This window comes from Numenius arquata, chromosome W (assembly GCF_964106895.1).
Source record: "Numenius arquata chromosome W, bNumArq3.hap1.1, whole genome shotgun sequence".
NCBI lineage: Eukaryota > Metazoa > Chordata > Aves > Charadriiformes > Scolopacidae > Numenius > Numenius arquata.
In genome coordinates, this window is record NC_133615.1 from 11,518,144 (window position 1) to 11,541,323 (window position 23,180).

The 23,180-nt window shown below is 43.4% G+C and overlaps 1 protein-coding gene across 1 annotated transcript in view; it reads right to left on the reverse strand.

The window, feature by feature from the left end:
* The window catches only part of LOC141476667 (CDC42 small effector protein 2-like), a 110,409-nt gene that overhangs the window by 15,928 nt on the left and 71,301 nt on the right, over nt 1–23,180 (reverse strand). The window contains exons 2-3 of the mRNA XM_074165467.1: nt 17,588–17,904; nt 242–343 (exon numbers count right to left, since the gene is read on the reverse strand). Of these exons, the coding sequence (XP_074021568.1) occupies nt 242–343; nt 17,588–17,641 (156 nt within the window). The 5' untranslated portion in view covers nt 17,642–17,904. The remainder of the gene's footprint in view (nt 1–241; nt 344–17,587; nt 17,905–23,180) is intronic.

Below are 23,180 nucleotides of genomic sequence, written 5' to 3' on the forward strand. Positions count from 1 at the left end.
ATTTATAAAAAAACGTACTTTGCATTGTCAATAAACATAGGAATTTTTAATATGATATTCCATAATCTTGAACGCAAATGGTTAAATCTTGGAATTAAGACACTAGCAGGTTGTTTTTCAGCTTTACAGAAACTCTTATAACTCAATTGAGAACCAGTCCTTAAACTAATTGCTTCAGTCACAATAGTCATGTTCCTATACTGTATCAAAGATGAAATATTCTTCATCCACTCATGCTTACCGAGTTCATTCCACTGAATAGGTCTCCTGATCCTACATGAGCTGTGTGAACAAAGTTTGTTGGCTCCCCAATCATGCTTCGGTCAATCTGCCGTCGTCTTTTCTGAAAGGCAGGCAAAGAAACCATCTGATTTAGATTCATTTAAAGAAACAATGTTTGACATACATGTAGAATTTAACTGTCCATAGATTATTTCATACACCATAGGATATTTTCATAGGAGTCAAAAGGCAGAGTCCAATGTGCTTTGTTTTTACTTGGAGGATCTATAGCAGATTGTTAGACCAGCACTGATACCACTCCTAACATTTAAACCAACCAAACATTCATAAATAACCTTACTACATTTTACTGTAACAATATTTGTTAACAATCCAGATAGTAACTTCTGTCTATATATGTATTTAAACATGATAGGCCAAATTTGTGGTTTAATCATTCAAATAAAGAATTAAGGGTCAAAGAGCATTAGTAGAGTGTAATAAACAGCTAACTTAAAGAGTTTGTGTTGCCTTGCCATAGGAACGTATGCCCATTTTTCCAGTTACGTACTTCACTGTGATGTGCAGAATAATGCCTTGAATTTGATCAGGTTTTGTCACAGCCATAACCTTAGTTTAGCCTGTAGACTCAGATAACTTTCACTCTGCATGGTTGTAGTGTAAGAGCTGCAGAGATGTAGTGTGATATTAAGACAGGATGCCAGATTAGATCCTAAAGATACTCTGATTACTGTGCCATGAGACATAATGTAAGAATAGATTAATTTCTGCCTCCCCTTTGTCAGAGTCATGGTTTCAGGTTTTATTCATGTAATAGCAGGCAAATGAGAAATTAGAGGCAGTAAGGACTTCCTCTAGTAAAAGTCACTTTGGCTTTTTGCCTCCAGTTGAGCATTGCATCTAGAGGAATAAAATGGAAAATACTATCCTCATCTTTTAGGCCAGAAGCAGTAAGCTTAAGTAGAGTGAACCACACAGCCTTCAACCACTACAAGCCAGTATCCTGTATTTAAAAGATGAGAACAGTCATGGAGCACAATATTAATATTTCAATTTACTTTATGTTAAACAAAATACAGTCTAATAGCTACAAAACTACTTAAGATCAATTAAAAGCTCCCCATTGTCTTAAAGTCTGCTCAATGTCCATTTCTAATCAGCAATAAGATCTTAATAACACCCTGACTCAGACAGGAAAGTACATACCTCATGAGTGGATTCACTGCTATTGAAACACAGCCACAAATGAATCTTTATGAATCAGAGCCTGCAGCTATGAGAATACATTACAGGGCTTAGCCAGAAAGTAAAAAACACTTTTAATCCTTTCCTGTACCTTTTTACTATTGCTAAAAGCAGGTTTCAGTTCCTTATTGCATCAGTATTTAACAGCCATGGGGTGGGGGGAAACAAAACCACTCACACAGGAATAGCAAAACAAAATGAGCTGTTCTATATCTAAACTATTAGTGAATTATCTATCCCCAAGTAATTTGAGAAGATCAACCAAATGAAATAAACATAGTTATAAAGACATTGTCATGTAGTTTCCAAGGGCTTTCAAAGAGAAAGCATTCATGGAAATGAATTTAGAAGTCTCAAATACAGAAAGTTGATATATTTTATAAAGACATAAATAGTTATAAAAGAATCTCTAGCCATGTCCCAATGCATTAATATTTCAATCTAGAAGTCACACTCACATATATACAGCTAACTATTTCTTAAGTTATGCATGATATAAGATAGCAAAATATATGTGACTAACTTGAAAGGAGACATCTCACACCCAGTTTATGTTTACACTGGATGAAAACGCCTAATCTAAAATGTGCAGTATTAGGAGCATCTCCACCAGGCATAATGATTATTTTAAATACATAGTTACTATATTTACACAATATAATTTTGTAAAATGCTGGGACAATTTGTCTGTGTTGTAGTCCTCATTCTAAAGTGGGAAGAATCTCTGGAAAGTCACATGCTACTGGAACACACAACTCCCTCAATTAAAACACTTAAAACTGTTTCTGTTTTGTAGAAGTTTAGTTTATATTGCCTTTTTTTGTAGAATAACAGAAAGCCAAAGTCATTTGTGTGTACAAATAATACATCCATGTTCTGTGGGTTTTAATGGAGTTTTGAAATGCTAGGGGTTTGATATGCAGAGAACTGAACTCTTTCTATGAGCAACTCAACTTATTTTCTTCTTGTTGCTAAGAATGCTAGTATAGCAGTAACAGCATTAAAATGCTGGATCTTGTGAAGGACTAAATGATTCATCACTCTAACTAGTGGTTACTGTTTCACTAGCTTATAAGTGAATAATCATCAAACCCTGATTCTTATCTTAAGCAAGTTTCTTATCAGAGGCCATCGAAGCCAGTTACATCTTGGCATGTGCCCACTGATGTGATCTCTTTGAAGCAATGGAACAATATTTAAATGCTCTGCTAAACAAAGACCCCGAAGCAGTTCACTCTAAAAGCAAATAAAACTGATGGTTTTTTGCTACAGAGGCATTCAGTTTGCATTTACATTAGTGCTTTAGCTTGGATCAGGAGCATGGTTTTGAAAGGGGTTTGCCAGTCCCTGTCTACCATGCTTCAATTTGAATTTCAGGGTAATCTTGGAGTACATAAACTGGATTTCTTTTGGATGAGGCTGAACTAGAAGACACTCTCCTAGCTGTTACACTCCAATTGCTAATGGACATTGAGGCCAGAGGACTAGGCGGGCCAGTCTGAATTAAACCCTGAAACACGTCTAATGTTCACCTTCATTCCTCAACACCGTTTTGCTCTACAAAACTGCTCCCGTTAAGATGTGCTACTTCTTAGTGAAGACATAGACTCATTCAATGAACAAAAAAACTGACTAGTGTGGGTGAATGGATATGGAGAGCATTGTAAGAAGTCACCTGTTTTAGGAGGATATAACATAGGAGAGAGGAGTGGGGGAGTATGCTTAGAAAGGCTAAAAAACTTTTACAGATGAGACTACAAACATTATTATTCTGAAGTTGTATTTTCTGAGACCCTGTACTGTTGGGGCCATGCAGAATATCTGGAAGATCGATCAAGACTGATATCGGAGCCCTTCTGAGCACGTCACAGATCAAGCAAAACTTGATCAGAAATAAGACTATATTGCTTTAAGAATAAGATTGTTTTGAGCTGGCTGGACAGAGAAAAAAAAAAAAAAACATTGTGTGTGTCTGTGAAGGTCAGGCTGAAAAACCACCTGGAGGAGTGTGTGTAGAGAAATGTGGCTGAAAACAGTCACATTCCATGAGAATGGGAGTGCTCATCCTGTTTGGCAAAACAGCTCAGAAACTAGCTCTATTTATATAGCTTTGTGCATGTGAATATAGTGCTTGTGCTTCTGCTGCTTCTGCTTACTGCACACAATTGCATCCTGATCAAACATCGCCGCAAATTGGTACCCTGTGTGAGGCTCGTCTTTTTCGGCGACCCACAACCCGACAGGTGAGTATAGAGTTTTTTATTTCGTGGCCACAATTCCTTGTAAAAAGGAATAGTAACACCTGTTGAACAGGAGAGTTATGGGGTTGTTGTTAGAAATGGGACAGACTGCATCGCCTGAACATAAATTATACTTAAAGGTTTTGCAACAAATTTTGCGTGCTGCCGGCTATAATACTACTGAGAAGCAATTATCTCAATTGTTATTACTAGTAAAGGAACATTGCAGTTGGTTCCCATCTGAGGGTACCTTTGATAGCTCACAATGGGAAAAAGTAGGAAAGCATTTAGAAAATAGGAAAGAGCTGGGGTTTGATATCCTGGAATCGGCACTGGTAACCTGGCGTTTTTTATATTCGGCACTAGCTCAGTTAAAACCTAGTGAGGCTGTTGTAACTAAAGATATTGAAGGCAAAAATGTTTATAAGGATGTTGAGACTTCCTCAAACGATCAAATTCCCAATAATGCCTTCGATCATGGTTCAGTTGATCCAGAAACTGGACCTAACTTATATCCACCATTACCCCCCCTCCCCAACAATTGAATATGCCGTTGTCAGAAAAGAGGCCTTTGCCAATCACCCCCCCAGCACCTACAAACCCCTTTTTGGAAACAGAACCTGAAAAGCTTCCAGCAATGCAAAAGTGCAAGGAAGAAGCTTTAAAAAATGGGGATTTTTCTTTTGCATTTCCAGTGATATACAAAGCTAATCACCCTCCCGCTCATGAAGGCTTACCTTATCAAGCTTTCAAGGAACTTAAAAAATCTATAAATGAAAATGGGCTGTGGAGTACATTTACAGTAGGCATTTTAGAAGCAGTAGGAAACACTTATGTTACCATAGGATTGGAACGTACGGAATTACCAGTGTCTCTTCTAATACTTAATACGCTTCATCAACCAGTCAGATTAATTGGACAGATAGAGGATAATGCTAAGGTTTTTTATCTTGAATGGCTTTTCTTACCTAATATCTTGAGAAAGACTGTTTCTACCTTTTTGGATCTCCTTATCTGGCTGATAATGAAGGGTAGAACACCTACCCAGGAACTAACAGGATATGATCCTGTTGATCTTTACCTACCGGTTACAGCACAAGAATATACCTTCCTATCTCAAAATTCTCTGCCATTTCAAATAGCATTGGCTGATTTTGTGGGCAATATTCATTTTTCTCGACCTTCTTGTAAGTTACTACAGCAACTGCAGACATTGTCCCTTTGTCCCAAGGAAATTATATCTTCCATGCCTATTTCTGGGGCTTGCACTATATTTGTGGATGGGTCAGGGAAAACTGGAAAAGCTGCCGTTGCCTGGCAGACAGACATGCAGTGGGAACATTCTGTAATGACTTTCTCTGGGTCAACACAGCTAGTGGAGCTTAGGGCAATACTGCATACTTTACAGATTTTTCCTAAGGAACCTCTGAACATTGTTTGTGATTCTGAATACGTGGTAAACTTAGTGATGAGAATTCCTTTTTTCTTTATTAAGGAAGTGGGTAATAAAGTTCTTTTTCAGATGTTTCTGGCACTAAAGCAAATATTGGACGATAGACAACATCCTTTGTTTATTATACACATTCATTCGCATACCACCCTGCTGGGTCCTTGTCCTGGGTTGAGAGACACAGGACTAACGTTTCTTCTAATGCTGAGGAAAACTGCACTTTTAGAAGACTCTAGTGTCTGAATTTGTGAAAATATTTACTTTATAGCCAGCCAGGCTATACGGGATTCAAGGTCTCAGTGTTTTTGAGCCTTGCCAGGTGCAGGGACAAGGAGGAGCAAGGCCTGGCCATTTGACCCAGGCTGGCCAACAGGAGTATTTCATACCATGAACGTCACATTCAATATAAATTAGAAAAGTTTGCTGCATAGCGGGCTCTCTCCCTGATGGCAGCGGGTCCAGACAACTCCTCACCCCGGTGCCAGAACCCTGAGGCCTTCCCTTCCTCCTGAAGCCATTGCGCTCGCAGTGTCCGACATTTGCTGTCCCTGCTGGGAGTGCACCGCTTCCTACTGATATGATTGGCTGAGTATAATTCCTGTATATCTTATATCAGTATCAGGATTAATACTGGTTCTTTAGTATTATTGTTAATTATTTAGTCTTGGTCTATTAAATCTATTTATATTCCAACCCTTGTGTTTCTTTGTGTTCCCCGCTTCCCCTTTCCGGGTGGGGAGGGGTCATCGGGTAATAGAATAATTGTCTAACGACAATAGATTGTTATGGGTTCTCTCAAACCATAACAGTCCTCTAACAGAGGGTAACGCAGTTGCCGACTCTCTCACTGCTGCAGTACTTCAATTTGACTTTGCCCGTGCATCGCATTTTTTTTTTTTTTTTCCATCAGAATGCACAAGGCCTGAGTACACAATTTCAAATTCCTTTAACAAAGGCAAAAGACATAATCCATGCCTGTCCCGAGTGCCAGCGCCTCACACCCTTGCCTGCTCAAACAGGGGTTAATCCTCATGGCTTGCGATCTAATGAAATATGGTAGTCGGATGTAACTCATTATTCTCCTTTTGGGCGCTTGCAGTATGTTCATGTTTCTGTTGATACCTTTTCAAGCGCACTATGTGCCTCTGTGCATACTGAGGAGAAAGGGCATGATATTCACAGACATTGGACTTGTCGTTTCACTACTTTGGGACTGCCCAAGGTCATTAAGACTGATAACAGCCCTGGGTACACTTCTCAAACTGCTTCTGCTTATAGCATACAATTGCATCCTGGTCAATCATTGCCGCACAGTACCTGAAAGAATACGTGCAGTACTGTTGTTCTGTAAACAACAGGAACTGACACACAGACTGGTCCTTCAATAATTAAAGTAACTATATTAAGTATGTTTAAACTGAAAGGAGCACAGAATCACAGAATGATATGGGGTTGGAAGGGACCTCTGGAGATCATCTAGTCCTGCCAGAGCAGGTTGCACAGGATGGCGTCCAGGCATGTTATAAATGTCTCCAGAGAAGGAGACTCCACCACCTCCCTGGGCAGCCTGTTCCTGTGCTCTGCCACCCTCAAAGTAAAGAAGTTCCTCCTCATGTTTAGATGGAACTTCCTATGTTCAAGTTTGTGCCCATTTCCTCTTGTCCTGTCACTGGGCACCACTGAAAAAAGACTGGCCCCATCCTCCTGACACCCACCGTTTAAGTATTTATAAGCATTGATAAGATCCCCTCTCAGTCTTCTCTTCTCCAGACTAAAAAGACCCAAGTCCCTCAGCCTTTCCTCATAAGAGAGATGTTCTAGTCCCCTAATCATCTTTGTAGCCCTCTGCTGTACCCTCTCCAGCAGTTGCCTGTCCTTCTTGAACTGGGGAGCCCAGAACTGGACACAGTACTCCAGATGGGGCCTCACCAGGGCAGAGTAGAGGGGCAGGATAACCTCCCTCCACCTGCTGGCCACACTCTTCTTGATGCATCCCAGGATGCCATTGGCCTTCTTGGCCACAAGGGCCCATTGCTGGCTCATGGTCATCCTGTTGTCCACCAGGATTCCCAGGTGTTTTTCCACAGAGCTGCTCTCCAGCAGGTCACCCCCAGCCTGTCCTGGTGCATGGGGTTATTCCTCCCAGATGAAGCACCCTACACTTGCCCTTGTTGAAATTCATAAGGTTTCTCTCCACCCAACTCTCCAGCCTGTTCAGGTCTCGCTGTATGGCGGCACAGCCTTCCAGTGTGTCAACCACCCCTCCCAGTTTTGTGTCATCAGCAAACTTGCTGAGGGTACACTCCATCCCCTCATCCAGGTCATTGATGAACATATGGAACAGGACTGGACCCAGTACTGACCCCTGGGGAGCAAGCACAGAAGCAGCACGTTCATCTTTTGCTTTAGAAGACAATAATAACACAGTTATGCTAATTTCCCTCAGTGTATCATTTGTGCCTCTTCTGTGCTTGTTTCTTTGTGGCCAAGCTGATAAACCCAGCTGAAATAAATTCCAGTTAGCCTTTGTCCATGACCCAAACTCCATTCGGTAATTTACCATAAATTAACCTCAAAATATAAGTATCATTAATCATTCTAATAATGAGATCTGACTATAAAGGTGATCTATACCACAGAAACAACACAGAAACAACACAGAAACAACACAGAAACAACACAGAAACAACACAGAAACAACACAGAAACAACACAGAAACAACACAGAAACAACACAGAAACAACACAATCTTCTTGGTTGGAAGGGACCTTTGAGATCATTGAGTCCAACCACAAAAAAAAACAAAACCCAAAAACTGGCCATCCAGCCAGTTTTTTACAGCTTTGCATTTGTATGATGCTCGTGGAAAGGACTTCAATATACAAGCAACTGAGTATTTACAACATCTGAAGGCTTGTTTTAAAGTAAGGGAGACATTTCTGACAGAACACATATATGTCCTAACTCTGACAACCTAACTGCAATGAGATCCTATTTCCTGTATCTGTGTTTCTTAGGGATGTTTTCTTGCAGGGGGAAAACTGAAACACATCACCCCCCAAAACACATGCACACACCCCAACCCCCACATTATGATTAAATTATTAAGTGACTTATCTTCCTTGTTTGTTTGGGTCAAGTTACTGAAACATTTCATCTCAAAGGCAAAAAAAATTTCAAATCAGAATTGTGTTATTTGAGATTTTTTTTCTTTCCTTGTCCCACAGTGTCCAACCCCGGTTTACTAAGGGGGTGGTACTGGGGATGGCAGGGAGCACAAGGGAGATGAGATGAGAGAAACAGACATGTAAAGGGATCCTGGAAGTGGAATATGAAATATCATCATTTAATGGGTTTCCTCAGTTTGTTCCCTTGACAAAAATCTGCAGAATTTGGAATCCAAAGAGCACACCGGGTAATCTTCATCCCACAAAAAGAATAAGTAATCTTTAAACAGAAGTACAGGAGATGAAGGTTTGTGTATTAAACGTTTGAGAGGAGTGGAAGCATTTTGGGGACCTGTCTCAGCAGCTTTGCTTTATACACATACAGTAGATGCACTGAAACTGTATCACATTTCCATTACCATAGTAATGAAGTAAAGAACTGATGTCTCTTCTTAAGCTGTGAATGATGTTTTGTACTCACACAGGGTAGCATCTCTTTTGAAGTACTGATTCAGAGAATGAATGGTTAAAGGTCGTTAGTGTAGATTTAGTACAGCTTGGCAAAGAACAGAGCTTGGAGCCCAGGAGCCCAGCATTCCAAGATAAGGAGCTGGCCTTGTGTATAAGATAGCAGGAACAGCCTGCATGCTAAGGAGGAACCCGATTGTCTGGGTAAAGTGTCCATCTGGTCGGGACCAGTTCCGCGGTTTGGGGTCCAGCCAGCCCAGCATTCTAAGCCAAAGGTAAAAGTACATGGTGAAGAAGACTATGAGCCTTCCTCCGGAAGACCCCGGCCCACGACCACCGGACGACAGTACGCATGTGGCAAGGGGAGGAGACTTATGATAATGAGTTCCTAGAAATAATTAGAATAGTAACACCTTTTCTTAGAATTAATTATAATAACCCAGCCCACCTTAATGAATATGTATGCTTTTCATCATAAATAGACGCTTGTTTTACCAGCCGGTGTGCAAGTTTGGAGGAGCGATCCCCCTTGCACCCGGCGCTGCAATAAACATACCTGCTTTATAACTCTCTGCGAGTTGTAAGGTTTGTTTCCGCGCGTCAGTACAAATCAGAATTCTGAAAGCCACCAACATTTGCATGATTTAGAAATTATTTTAACCTTGTAAGTTTCTGAAGGCTTTTGATAAGGCTTAAAAAAATTAATCTAATTATACCATGTATTCAACCTACCATTTAGCATTAGCCACAAGCATTTTATTAAAACACCTATTTAATAGCTTAAAAAGCTAGATCCTCAAAACTGAAATTTGTTTCTTTAAACAAAGAATTGCCACTGATGGCCCCAGAGCCATGTAAATTTTTTATTCCTTTTTACTTTTTCCTTTCAGAGAAATTATCTTTACTGATCATCAACAAATCTTGTCCAGAGTTTGAGTTGCACTTCTCTAGCTCAAGCCATTCCATAGTGATGACAACAGTTCTAAATTAGTCAACTTCTCTGCCCACTTATATATATATAAAAGAAAATTTAATTTTCTCCTTTGCAGTTATGCATCCATCTCTGCCCTTCATGAGAAGTCCTCTCAAAAAAAAACCCCATCCAAAACCCAAAAAAACCATGCAGATTAACATCAAGTAGTGTAGTCTCAAATATATCATAAAAAACTCAAATTATGTCACTTAGATCCAAGCAGGCTGATCATTATTTTTCTGGAAGCTGTTAAAAGTAGAAGTCCTAAATGAAGTCAAACACAAAACAGCATTCAAAGATATCCTGAAGTCACTGCAAGTAGTAGCCTATATACCCAGGGGATCAAGGTCAAAGAAGCATCTCCTGTTTAGCAGAGAGAAAAGCATATTCTGCTTGATCTACACCAGATTTTTACAAGATATTAACTAGGTACATACCCTAAATCCAGGTCTGGGTGAAATATAACTGATGCACACCACTTCAAATGATCTGCTCTCTTACTACCAAAGCCTATGGTGATTTTAATTGCTGAAGCTTCCATCTCAGCTCTACGAAAGTCTCTATCAGCTCTCAAAAGAAAGTGGTATTGCAGGTGCAGATTAGGAAGGTGCTTTCCAAACATAAAGCAATACATAATAGAAACTAAAGCAATTCAAGGAGAAGTTATTGCTGTACTGCAAATGTACAGTTTCTGAAAACAATGCTTCTTTATTGAACTTCCCTCATATGACACTTTTTTGCTGTCACTTGTCATTTCATCATGTCTACTTTATACACAAGAAAGGCTGTCAACTCTTCCTCCCACACAGCAATGCTCTTTACCCAGCTATATGTTGTCCTAGCATTTTATATCCTAAGATTCAACAAGGCCAAGTGCCGGGTCCTGCACTTGCATCATAACAATCCCATGAACGCTACAGGCTTGGGGAAGAGTGGCCGGAAAGCTGCCCCGTGGAAAAGGACCTGGGGGCGTTGGTCGACTGCCGACTGAATATGAGCCAGCAGTGTGCCCAGGTGGCCAAGAAGGCAAATAGCACCCTGGCTTGTATCAAGGTCTCACTTTAATGGGGAGAATCTGAATTGTCTAATATGGAATTAGTAAAAGACAGGCTATCACTTTATAGTTGCCCTATAGAAAGCTTCCTAGGGCCTCTTTCACTTCAAATGTTTGGAAAAAAACGCATTAGAAACAATTTTGAAAATGAGAAGGCTGTGATGCTCCTTTTCACATCTTTCTTACTATATCTCTCTGGTGTTTCATCCTTCCAGATAACATATCTGCAGCTCACAGCTTATTTATAAGGAGCACTCCCTGTCTTTGATCCTTTTCCTTTTGGATTCCAGTAACTTTTATCTCTGTCCTGGTCCCCTAAAGATATCTGTAAACTACGTCATTTGATAATCATCCAGGAATTTCCCCCAAATGATGGTGGTTATTCTTACTGGTTTTACAAGTTACCTCTGTAAAGGATTCCAAAGACTGGATAACTAGAAGATGATATAAAATGATATTAAGGAATCCTATCACTTCAAGCTTCTATCAATTCCCTCACTTTCCTTTGTCCTAAATAATTTGCAGCAGCTACATTAAAATCCTTCCTGAAAAGGAAGTTGATACAGCTTTTCAGAAGCTTAAAACACACCTTATTTTTTATAAAAGCAATGTATACTTGGTTTATACTCCAGCTGCTTTTAAGTAGAAATAGAAACAGTACAGCTTCAGAAGTGACCCTAGGTCTCTAACTGTGATATGATGCTAGAAATTTTAAACATCCATTTAAGTTTTAAAGTGTTAATTGTAACATATTGTACTAAAAATTCAAATAAACTTTAAGTACATTTTATAAATCTAGTCTGTCTTTAAAGCTGATGTGCAAGCATATAAATTTCCCCACTAAGAACATGACAGAGGGGTTTTGTTTTCCAACTGCAAAACTAAAAAAGTAAAAAAGTTGAAAGATATACATTATCATTGAGACTCTCAATATTCCCTCTTTGGAATGATTAAGGAAAAAAAATTTTGAAAAACCCACTCTCAGGTATCTACCTTTCTGCCTTTCCCAGTTCTGTTTTGCTGCAGGCTTCACTTTCAGACCACTCTTCTTTGAGCTGAGACTACATAATTACAGGACACTGCTGTTTAAGAAATTGAAATAAGTAAATTTGCATAAACACAATCTAAAACAGATATGGTTGTTTGTTTACCTGAGGAACAGTAACAGCATAAACTGTACCACATTTAGTGCCTCCGGCAGCATTTCTTCCCTTAAACATTGCAAATATAAATGTCTGCCGAGTTTGGTCACAAAACCTAAATTGTTAGTAATATTCACCCCTGTACTGCCTGCAGAGCCAACATAGCTAAGAGTCTAAGTTGATTTCTATTCCTTCTTTAGAGCAGCCCTGGGGAGAAGGACTTGGGGGTATTGGTGGATAAAAAGCTGGACATGAGCTGGCAATGTGCACTCGCAGCCTAGAAGGCTAACCATATCCTGGGCTGCATCAAAAAAGTGTGGCCAGCAGGTCGAGGGAGGTGATTCTGCCCCTCTACTCCACTCTGGTGAGACCCCATCTGGAGTCCTGTGTCCAGCTCTGGAGTTCTCAGCACAGGAAAGACATGGACCTGTTGGAGCAGGTCCAGAGGAGGGCCACAAAAATGATCAGAGGGCTGGAGCACCTCTCCTATGAGAACAGGCTGAGAGAGTTGGGGTTGTTCAGCCTGGAGAAGAGAAGGCTCCAGGGAGACCTTATTGTGATCTTTCAATACTTAAAGGGGGCTTATAAGAAAGATGGAGACAAAATTTTTAGTAGAGCCTGTTATGATAGGACAAGGGGTAATGGTTTTAAGCTAAAAAAGGGTAGATTCAGACTAGATATAAGGAAGAAATTTTTTACACTGAGGCTGGTAAAACCCTGGAACAGGTTGCCCAGAGCAGTGGTAGATGCCCCATCCCTGGAAACATTCAAGGTCAGATTGGGCGGGGCTCTGAGCAACCTGATGTAGTTGAAGATTATCCCTGCTCATTGCAGGGGAGGTTGGACTAGATGACCTTTAAAGGTCCCTTCCGATCCGAATTATTCTATGATTCTATGATCAAATTATTTACTAAATTCCAATGAGCTGAAGCAAAGGGATTAAAAGCAGAAAACATACTGTGTCAATGTGGGAAAAAGACCCTGCTTGAACTCTCTGAATGCAGACTGAGTTTGTATCCCTGGCAACTGGAAGTTTTACTTATTTTAAAAGGCTTTTCCTTGTGAAATGTAATCATTTGATGTACATTTTACGGAGCAACAAAATATTACATGGTAAATGTTTAAGGTTGTATTTCACTGTAAACTTCAAAGGAAAAGTTTTATCTCTCTGATTACATAAAAAATTACAAGGACACCAAAACCAAACAAAATCTTCTCATTCCTTTTATAATTTTTCTTTCTTTGTCACTGAGAAATAATATGACCTGACCAATTCTAGAAATAAGTGCACTGGTTTTGGCTGGGATAGAATCATTTTCTTCATAAGAGCTTGTATGGTGCTATGTTTTGGATTTGTGACAGTGTTGATAACACACCAGTGTTTTAGCTATTGCCGAACAGTGCTTAAACAGCATCAAGGACTTCTGTTTTTCATGCTGCCCTAACAGCGAGTAGGCTGGGAGCGTGCAAGATGTTGGGAGGGGACACAGCCAGGACAGCTGACCCTAACTGACCAAAGGGATATTCCATACCATATGACATTATGCTCAGCAATAAAAGCTGGGGGAAAGGAGGAAGGGATTGGGGCAGGGGGCATTTGTGGTTATGGCATTTGTCTTCCCAAGTAACCTTTACATGTGATGAAGCCCCGCTTTCTTGGAAATGGCTAACCATCTGCCTGTCAATGGGAAGTAGTGAATGAATTCCTTGTTTTGCTTTGCCTGTGCATGGAGTTCTTGCTTTACCTATTAAACTGTCTTTATCTCAACCCACAAATTTTTGCATTTTTACCCTTCCAATTCTCTTCCCCATCCCACTGTGGGGGAAGTGAGTGAGTTGTGTGGTTCTTAGCTGCCTATCAGGGTTAACCCACAACAATAAATTATTACGTAATTTAAGATATCCCAAGTACTTGATCAGTTTTCCTATTATTTAAAATAATATGATTCAGATAGCATGAACAGAAGGGCTTACATCAAACAGACTAAATAGAAATAAATATTTAAACCATTGTAAAGTTCAAAGAGAGAGAGCGTGCAAGAGAAAGAGCGAGAGAGAGATCTAAATACTGCAGAAGAACATTTTGGTGAAATGAAGCATGATATGAGCAGCATACAAGGAAACCAATTTTACTGTCTTCAAAGGATAATCAAGAGGCCCTCATATTTGTAAAACATTACTGCAGATTTTACACTGCAGTAATTTCACATAAGTATTATGCACTTCAGAAATTCCTCTTGTACTTTAATACCTCTTAATTCTAATCAGCTTTTCCATATCTAAACTACTTACTTGATGCCAATTTTTAAAAAGAGATAGTTTTCATATATAATTAACATAATCTAATTTAAAATCTAGCTAGAATAAGTGTTTGCCAAACCATTTAAGCTACACTACATTCAATAATAAGTCATGGTGCTTATACACATGCCCCATGAAGACCTACTTATCAATGTCCAAGAGCTCTGTATTTTACAGTATTTTGTAGTGCCTTTCCTCAGAGGATGTCAAAGCAGTTAACAGTATCCTGGGCAAGCATTAATCTAAGTAAAATATTCCAGAAGTCGATTGGTTTTTGCAACAATGAAGCAGATTCTTTCCTTCACAAAAAGAACATCCAAACCAAAAAATCAACACCCTCCCCAAAAATCTCACATGCAAAACACCAACAACCCACTATCCAAAACACATACTTGACAAATTAGAGAAACCAAGGACTACAGTTTGTACCTATTTCCTATTCAGAAAACACCTAAGTGTTGCAGCCTGCAGTAAACCACATAACCTTCAGGTATTCTGCTTGAATGACTAGATCAATTAACACCTTGATCTTCTCTGTCTCTCTCCCCCTGTCTCTCTGAGTTTTCCTTCTCTCTCACTATCTTTTGTGCCTTTGTTCACTGTTTCCCTCTCTCACTCTGTCTCCCTAACACTCCCACTCTCTCGCTGTCTCTGTCTCCATCTATGAATTTTGTCTCCCTCCCTGCCTCCTTCCCTCTTTCTCTCTCTCTCTCCCCATCTGTTTGTTTCTCAGTCATTCAGTCTTTTAGTTTCTCTCTAGTTCTTGCTCAATCTGTGGCACTTGCTCTATCCCTCCATATCTATCTTTCTCCGGCTCCCTCAGTCCATCTCACTGTGTCTCTTGCTCTCACTACCTTGCTCATTCTCACTTGCTCACTCTCGCTGTCTTGTGCTCGCTCAATGTGTCGCCTGCCATCTCCTGCCTGGTCCCATCATCTTGCACTTTTTCTCATGCCTGCTACTGACACGTTGTGCTCATTTTCTCACCTGCTTGCAGTTGCTCGAAGTCACACTGTCTCATGCTTATGACTGTGTCACTCTCTTGCTGCCTCGCTCTTGCTCCATCTCGTGATCACTTTCCATCTCTTGCACTCACTCAAGCATGCGCTCTCATCTCACTCACTTTTTTGACCAGTCGCGCTCACTCCTGCAGTCTCACACTTGCTCACTGTCTCACACTTGTGCTCATCTCCTCTTGCATGCTATCTCTCGCTTGCTGCCTCACCCTCTCTCACTCAGTCTTGCACTTGCTATCTCACTCAATCTCACTCTCTTGCCCTCACTGACTCACACTCAGTCTCACACTCATTCTGCCTCACAACTGCTCTCACTCTTGCCATCTTATGTTCCCTCTCTTCCTCTTTTGCTCATGCTCTTTTCCTCCCTCTTTTGCCCGCTGTCTCCTGGTCTCGCTCTCATTCTTGATAGCCTCTCCCCCCTACCTCGCTCTCCAGCACGTGCTCATATCCTCCCCTTCTCTCATTCCAGCTTATCTTCTCACATTCATCTCCTCTCTCTCCCTCATGCTCATATCCTCATGCTCTCCTTTGTGCTTGTCTTGTTCCTCTCCCTCATGCATTCGTCTCCTCTCTCATTTCTTCCCTCTCTCCATTGTGCTTGTCCCCTCCCTGTCACTAGTCTCCTCACACACTTGCTCACACTCATAACCTCACGTTCATCTCAAGTCTCATGCTTGCATCCATCTCCTGGTGCTCATCACCTAGCGCTTGCCGTCCCATGCTCACTGTCCCATGCTCACCTCCTCACTCCCTTTCCTGGGCTCACATCCTTACCCCTCGCCCCTTGCTCTCACTTGGCTCCTCACCCCCACTCGGCTCACGTCCGTTGCTCACCTCCTTGCCCACTCACTTGGCTCCTCACCTGCCTCCTTGCTCCCACTCACCTCCTCACCCATTTGCCCCTGCTTAACCCCTCACCCACCTCCTCATCCCCTGCCCCCTTGCACCCCTCTGCCCCTTTGTGATTGCTTGTCCCCTAATTCCTGCTTGCCCCCTCACCTCCTCACACCCCTCTCTTGTTCGCCCTCCCCCTCTTGCTTGCCTTACCCTTCTCACCTGCCCTCTCACCCTCCCGCTCACTCTCATGTCCTCCCTCTCCCTTGCTCTCGCTTGCCCTCGCCCTCCCGCTCACTTGCTCTTCCACCCACCCCATTCATTGTTGTTCTCTTGCCCTTGCTCTCTCACCCTCACTCCCACCCTCCCTTACACATACAGGCTCTCAATCTCTTGCTTGCACTTGCTCGCTCCCTCCCTCACTCTATCTCATGTGACCACACCCTCTCTCTCGCAGCATACTCACTCTCCCGCTCACTCTTGCTCTCGCTCGCCCTTGATCTCTCACCCGCTCTCCCCTGCTCACGCACTCACTCTCTTGGTCTCACTTCAGCTTCCACTCGCTCTCTAGATATCACTCTCGTGCCCTTGCTCACTTGCACTCGCATGCACCTGCACTCTCTCCAGTGCTCCCACTCCCCCTTGTTTTCATACACACTCACCATCACTTGCTCCCTAGATCTCTCTCCCTCCCTCCCTCTCTTGCCCCCTTGCACTCCCCCACTGGTGGTCGCCTGCACACTCTCGATCCCCCTCTCTCTTGCTCTCCCTCCCCCACACTCCCTCCCTTGCTCCCTCTCCCGCTCACCCACTCTCGCTCCCTCATACTCCTACTTGCTCACTCTTGCCTCCTCACTCATTCTCGCCCGCTCTCCCTGGCTTGTACTCCTTCTCTCCCATCTGCCCCTGCTCTCTCACCCACCCACTTCCTTGCTCTCTTGCTCTTCTTCTTCCTCTCGCCCACCCTCTCCCTGACTTCATTTAAATGAATGTTATGAAAGGCAGAGGAGGAATGGATTTTACCCTATATTTCTTAACAGCAATGTTTCCTTCCTTCACTATTGTCCAACCACACAGGAAAGTAAGCCTTAAACAGTATCAGACGTTGTGACATATCCAGATTTCCACATGCTTTTTGGTAGATGTTAGAGCAACAATTTAGGTCCTCCTCACTCTCATCCTCCCCTTCCCCATCCTTTCTCCCTCTCTACAATTCAAACATATAAAGGCTCTTTTCAAAGACTTCAGACAGATTTAATATTAAGGATAGGAAAACGTCACTATGACAGTCTAGATCAGATTCTCTTCTTTCACAGCTAAACCAAGATGGTAGTTAATTCCTTAATTCTCACTGGGCTTAGTCCAACAGCACTAATTTAAGAAGCTAAAACAAAAAAAAATTGAACAATGTATTGAATTATACACAAACAGTTCCAATAATCATACTTACAGGCTGAGGTTGTTCTGCAATACAGCAGTTGAAACACAACCAGAACTCACTCATTGTTTACAGTCTGAAGTGCAAACGCAGATGAAAAGCAGGATTCAATCTCTGCAAAAGCGTCTCCAGGTAGCAAGTTCTTGAAGTAATTTATTTATAATGGTTCCAGTGTGAAAAGTTTCTCTTTTGAGCTTTTCTCCAAAGAAGAGTCAGTCTCAGGATAAACAAGTTGAAGATAATTTCTTTTGGAGTCTTCTTTTAGAAGACTGGTCCCAGCACCACGTAAGTGTTACATATGCTTCTTTGATCCCTAGTGTTATGTGAACCTGAAAAGAAAGAAGTACGTTACATCAGAAAGAAATAAGATACAGAATCTCATACTTGCAGACAGCCACCCATGCCAGTGATTTCTCGATAATATCTTGAACTACAGAGTGGAGAGACACTAGCAAACAAGTCACACACTTATTCCTTTTTAAGAGCCATCTCTTAAAAGTGCAGAAGCAGGCAATTCCAAGGTGTCAGAAGTCAAGCAAGCAGAGCAGAAGGCTGGCTTGGCTGAGCAGAGATCTGCTTCCAGAACTTAGGTGGAAAAGGAAAGTGCATGGACATTGGAAGCAAGGACAGATGACATGGGAGGAGTACAGAGATGCTGTTCACCACTGTAGGGAGAAAATTCATGCAGCCAAAGCTTGATTAGAGTTCAAGCTGTCCAGCACTGTGGAAGAGAACAAAAAGGGCTTTTTTAAATATGTTAACAGCAAAAGGAGGATCAGAGATAACATTGGCCCATTACTTGATGAGGTTGGTCACCTCACAAATAGGGACGTAGACAAAGCGGAGACTTTTAATGCCACCTTTGTCTCGGTCTTTAACACCAATGATGGGCCCTGGGACCCCCCAGAGCCCTGTGTTGGCACACCATGAGCGAGGGGATGATAAATTCCTAGCTGATCCTGAACTTGTTCAAGACTTGCTGCTCCAGCTAGAGGCACATAAGTCTATGGGGCCCAATGGGATTCATCCCAGGGTACTGAAAGAGCTGGCCAACATCATCGTGGGACATCCATTATTTTTCAGCAGTCTTGAGAGTCTGGAGAGGTCTCAGTCAACTGGAAACTGGCAAATGTTGTCCCAATTTTCAAGAAGGGTAAGAAGGAAGACCCTAGTAATTACAGGTCGGTCAGTCTCACTTCAGTGCCTGGTAAAATTATGGAGAAGGTTATTCTGGGAGTTAATGAGAAACACTTGAGAGAGAACGCAGTCATTGGTCATAGCCAACACAGGTTCACGAGGGGAAAGTCCTGCTTAATCAACTTAATTTCCTTTTATGACAAGGTCACCCATCTAGTTGACCAAGGGAAGGCAGTAGATGTGGGGCTTTTTGGATTTTAGCAAAGCTTTTGATACTGTCTCTCACAGTATCCTTCTGGACAAAATGTCCAGCATACAGCTAGACAAGTCCATAATACATTGGCTGATGGGTTGGGCTCAAAGTTTTAGTAAATGGGGTTACATCAGGCTGGCAGCGAGTGGGGTTCTCCAGGGCTCAATTTTAGGGTCAGTGCTCTTTAATGTTTTTATAAATGATCTGGGCACAGGAATCGAACGTACATTAAGTAAGTTTGCCGACGATACTTAACTAGGAGGAGCTGTGGACTCCCTCCAGGGTAGAGAGGCCTTACAGAGAGATCTGGATACACTAGAGAGCTGGGCAATCACCAACCATATGAAATCTAACAAGAGCAAGTGCTGGATTCTCTGCCTGGGATGAGGTAATCCTGGTTATACATAAAAATTCGTGGATGAGAGGCTGGAGAGCAGCCCCATGGAAAGAGATCTGGGGGTTTGGGTTGATGGCAAGTTGAATATGAGTCAAAAGTGTGCCCTGGCAGCCAAAAGGGTCAACCATGTCCTGGAGTGCATCAAGCACAGCATAGCTAGTCAGTCGAGGGAGGTGATTGTCCCACTCTACACCTCACTGGTGCAGCCTCACCTCAGGTACTGTGTGCAGTTTTGAGCGCCTCAGTATAAGAAGGACCTCAAACTATTAGAGTGTGTCCAGAGGAGAGTGACCAAGATGGTGAAAGGCCTCAAGGGCAAGACTGAGCGGCTGAGGTCACTTGGTTTGTTCAGCTCGTTCAGCTCAAAGGCTGAGGGGTGACTTCATCGCAGTCTTCAACTTCCTCAAGGGAGGTAGCTGAGGGGGAAGTGCTGATCACAGAATCGCAGAATATTTTTGGTTGGATGGGACCTTTGAGATTGAGTCCAACCAACAAAAAAAAAAACCACAAACCAAAAAAAACCACCACACCCAAAAAATCCCAAAACACCAACACCAAAACCAAACCAAACACCCACACCCCACACCACCCACAAACAGACACAACGCAACAATCTCGGGCACTAGAGCATGCCCTGAAGTGCCACGTCTACACGTTCCTTAAATACCTCCAGGGATGGTGACTCCACCACCTCCCTTGGCAGGCTGTTCCAGTGCCTGACCACTCTCTCAGGAAAGTAATTCTTCCTGATATCTAATCTAATCCTCCCCTGCCCCAACTTCAGACCATTTCCTCTGGTCCTGTCATTATTCCCTTGGGAGAAGAGGCCAACACCCACCTCTCTACAACCTCCTTTCAAGTAGTTGTAGAGGGCAATGAGGTCCCCCCTCAGCCTCCTCTTCTCCAAACTAAACATGCCCAGTTCCCTCAGCCTCTCCTCATATGACTTGTTCTCTAGACCCCTCACCAGCTTGGTGGCTCTCCTCTGGACACGCTCCAGCAGCTCAATGTCCTTCCTGTAGTGAGGGACCCAGAACTGAACACAGAACTCAAAGTGAGGCCTCACCAGGGCCGAGTACAGAGGCACGATCACTTCCCTACTCCTGCTGGCCACACTATTCCTGATACAGGCCAGGATGCCGTTGGCCTTCTTGGCCACCTGGGCACACTGCTGGCTCATGTTCAGCCGGCTGTCCACCAATACCCCCAGGTCCTTTTCTGCTGGGCAGCTTTCCAGCCACTCTTCCCCAAGCCTGTAGCGTTGCCTGGGGTTGTTGTGACTGAAATGCAGGACCCGGCACTTGGCCTTATTAAACCTCATCCCATTGGCCTCGGCCCATTGATCCAACCTGTCCAGGTCCCTCTGTAGAGCTTTCCGACCCTCAAGCAGATCAACACTCCCACCTAGTTTGGTGTCATCTGCAAACTTACTGAGGGTGCACTCAATCCCCTTATCCAGATCATCGATAAAGATATTAAACAAGACTGGCCCCAAAACTGAGCCCTGAGGGACACTGCTGGTGACCAGCCACCAACTGGATTTCACCCCATTATTCACAACTCTCTGGGCACGGCCATCCAGCCAGTTTTTTACCCAGTGAAGAGTACACTTGTCTATGCCATGATTCGCCAGCTTCTCCAGGAGAACGCTGTGGGGGATGGTGTCAAAGGCCTTAGCAAAGTCCAGGTAGACAACATCCACAGCCTTCCCCGCATCGAGAAGGCGGGTCACATGGTCATAGAAAAAGATCAAGTTGGTTAAGCAGGACCTCCCTTTCATAAACCCATGCTGGCTGGCCCTGACCCCTCGGCTGCCCTGCACTTGCCATGAGAGCTCACTCAAGATGATCCTCTCCATGATCTTTCCCGGTACCAAGGTCAGACTGACAGGCCTATAGTTTCCCGGATCCTCCTTCCAGCCCTTCTTGTAGATGGGCGTCACATTGGCCACCCTCCAGTCATCTGGTACCTCTCCTGTTGACCAGGATTGTTGATAGATAATGGAGAGAGGCTTGGTGAGCTCTCCCGCCAGCTCCCTGAGTACCCTTGGGTGAATCCCATCCGGCCCCATGGACTTATGCATGTCCAGGTGCATAAGCAGATCATTAACTACTTCCTCCTGGACTATGGGGGGGTTGTTCTGCTCTCCATCCTTATCTTCCAGCCCAGGAGGCTGTACACCTTGGGGGTAGCTGGTCCGACTATTGAAGACAGAGGCAAAGAAGGCATTAAGTATCTCAGCCTTCTCCTCGTCCTTGGTCGCAATGTTTCCCCCCGCATCCAGTAAGGCATGGAGATTCTCCCTGACTCTTTTTGTTGACGTATTTATAAAAACTTTTTTTGTTGTCCTTTATATTAATGGCCAGGTTGAGTTCCAGCTGGGCTTTTGCCTTCCTAATTTTTTCTCTGTATAACCTAACAAGATCTCTGTACTCTTCCTGAGTTGCTTGTCCCTTCTTCCAAAGGTGGCAAACCTTCCTTTTTTCCCTAAGTCCCATCAAAAGCTCTTTGTTCATCCAGGCCGGCCATTTTCCCCGCCCTTTAATTTTGCGCCTCATGAGGACAGCCTGCTCCTGGGCCTTTAAGATTTCCTTCTTGAAGAGCGTCCAGCCTTCCTGGACCCCTTTGCCCCGCAGGATTATCTCCCAAGGGACCCTCCCAACCAGGGTTCTGAACAGGCTAAAGTCCGCCCTCCGGAAGGCCAAGGTGGAGGTTTTGCTAACCCCCTTCCTTACCTCACTAAGAATTGAATACTTGACCATTTCATGATCGCTAAGCCCAAGACGGCCTCCGACCTCCACATCTCCCACTAGTCCTTCTCTGTTTGTGAAAAGTAGGTCCAGCAAGGCACCTGCCCTGGTAGGCTCTCCTACCAGTTGTGTCAGGAAGTTATCTTCCATACACTCAAGGAACCTCCTAGCCTGCCTGCTCTCTGCTGTGTTAGATTTCCAGCAGATGTCCGGTAGGTTGAAGTCCCCAACCAGAACAAGGGCTGGCGATTGCGAGACTTCAGCCAGCTGCTTATAGAATACTTCATCAACCTGCTCATCCTGGTTGGGTGGTCTATAGCAGACTCCCAGCACAAAATCCCCCTTGTTAGCCTTCCCCTTCATCCTTACCCACAAACACTCAACTTCATCGTCACTGGAATCTAGCTCTATACAGTCAAAACACTCCCGAATGTACAGAGCCACACCCCCACCTCTCCTTCCTTGCCTATTCCTGCTGAAGAGCTTATAGCCACTCATCGCAGCATTCCAGTCGTGACCGTCATCCCACCACGTTTCCGTGATGGCAACTACGTCATAGCTGTCCTGCTGCACAATGGCTTCCAGCTCATCCTGTTTGTTGCCCATGCTACGCGCATTAGCGTAGATGCACTTGAGCTGGGCTCCCGATTTCACCCCCATCCTTGGCCCTTTACCCCCAGGCTCATTACCAGTGGGCCTGGTTTTATCCCCTCCCCCCTTCACTTCTAGTTTAAAGCCCTGCCCATGAGCCTTGCTAACTCCTGGCCTAGTACCCTTTTCCCCTTTCGGGATAGGGTTTTCCCATTGTTCGCAAGCAGAAATTTCTAAATGTCTATCCCTTTTCTCAAATGAAATGACAGAGCGAGAGTCCTCACTAACCCAGCATCCTTCAAGCCTTGGCGTGCTTCCCTTGGGTTTAATCCTGACAGGCCCAGTTAGTTCCCCATCCCCCCTCATATCTAGTTTAAAGCCCTACCAATGAGCCCTGCTAACTCCTGCCCCAAAATTCTTTTCCCCCTCTGAGACAGGTGCATCCCACCTGCCCCCAGCAGGCCGGGCGTCTCGTAT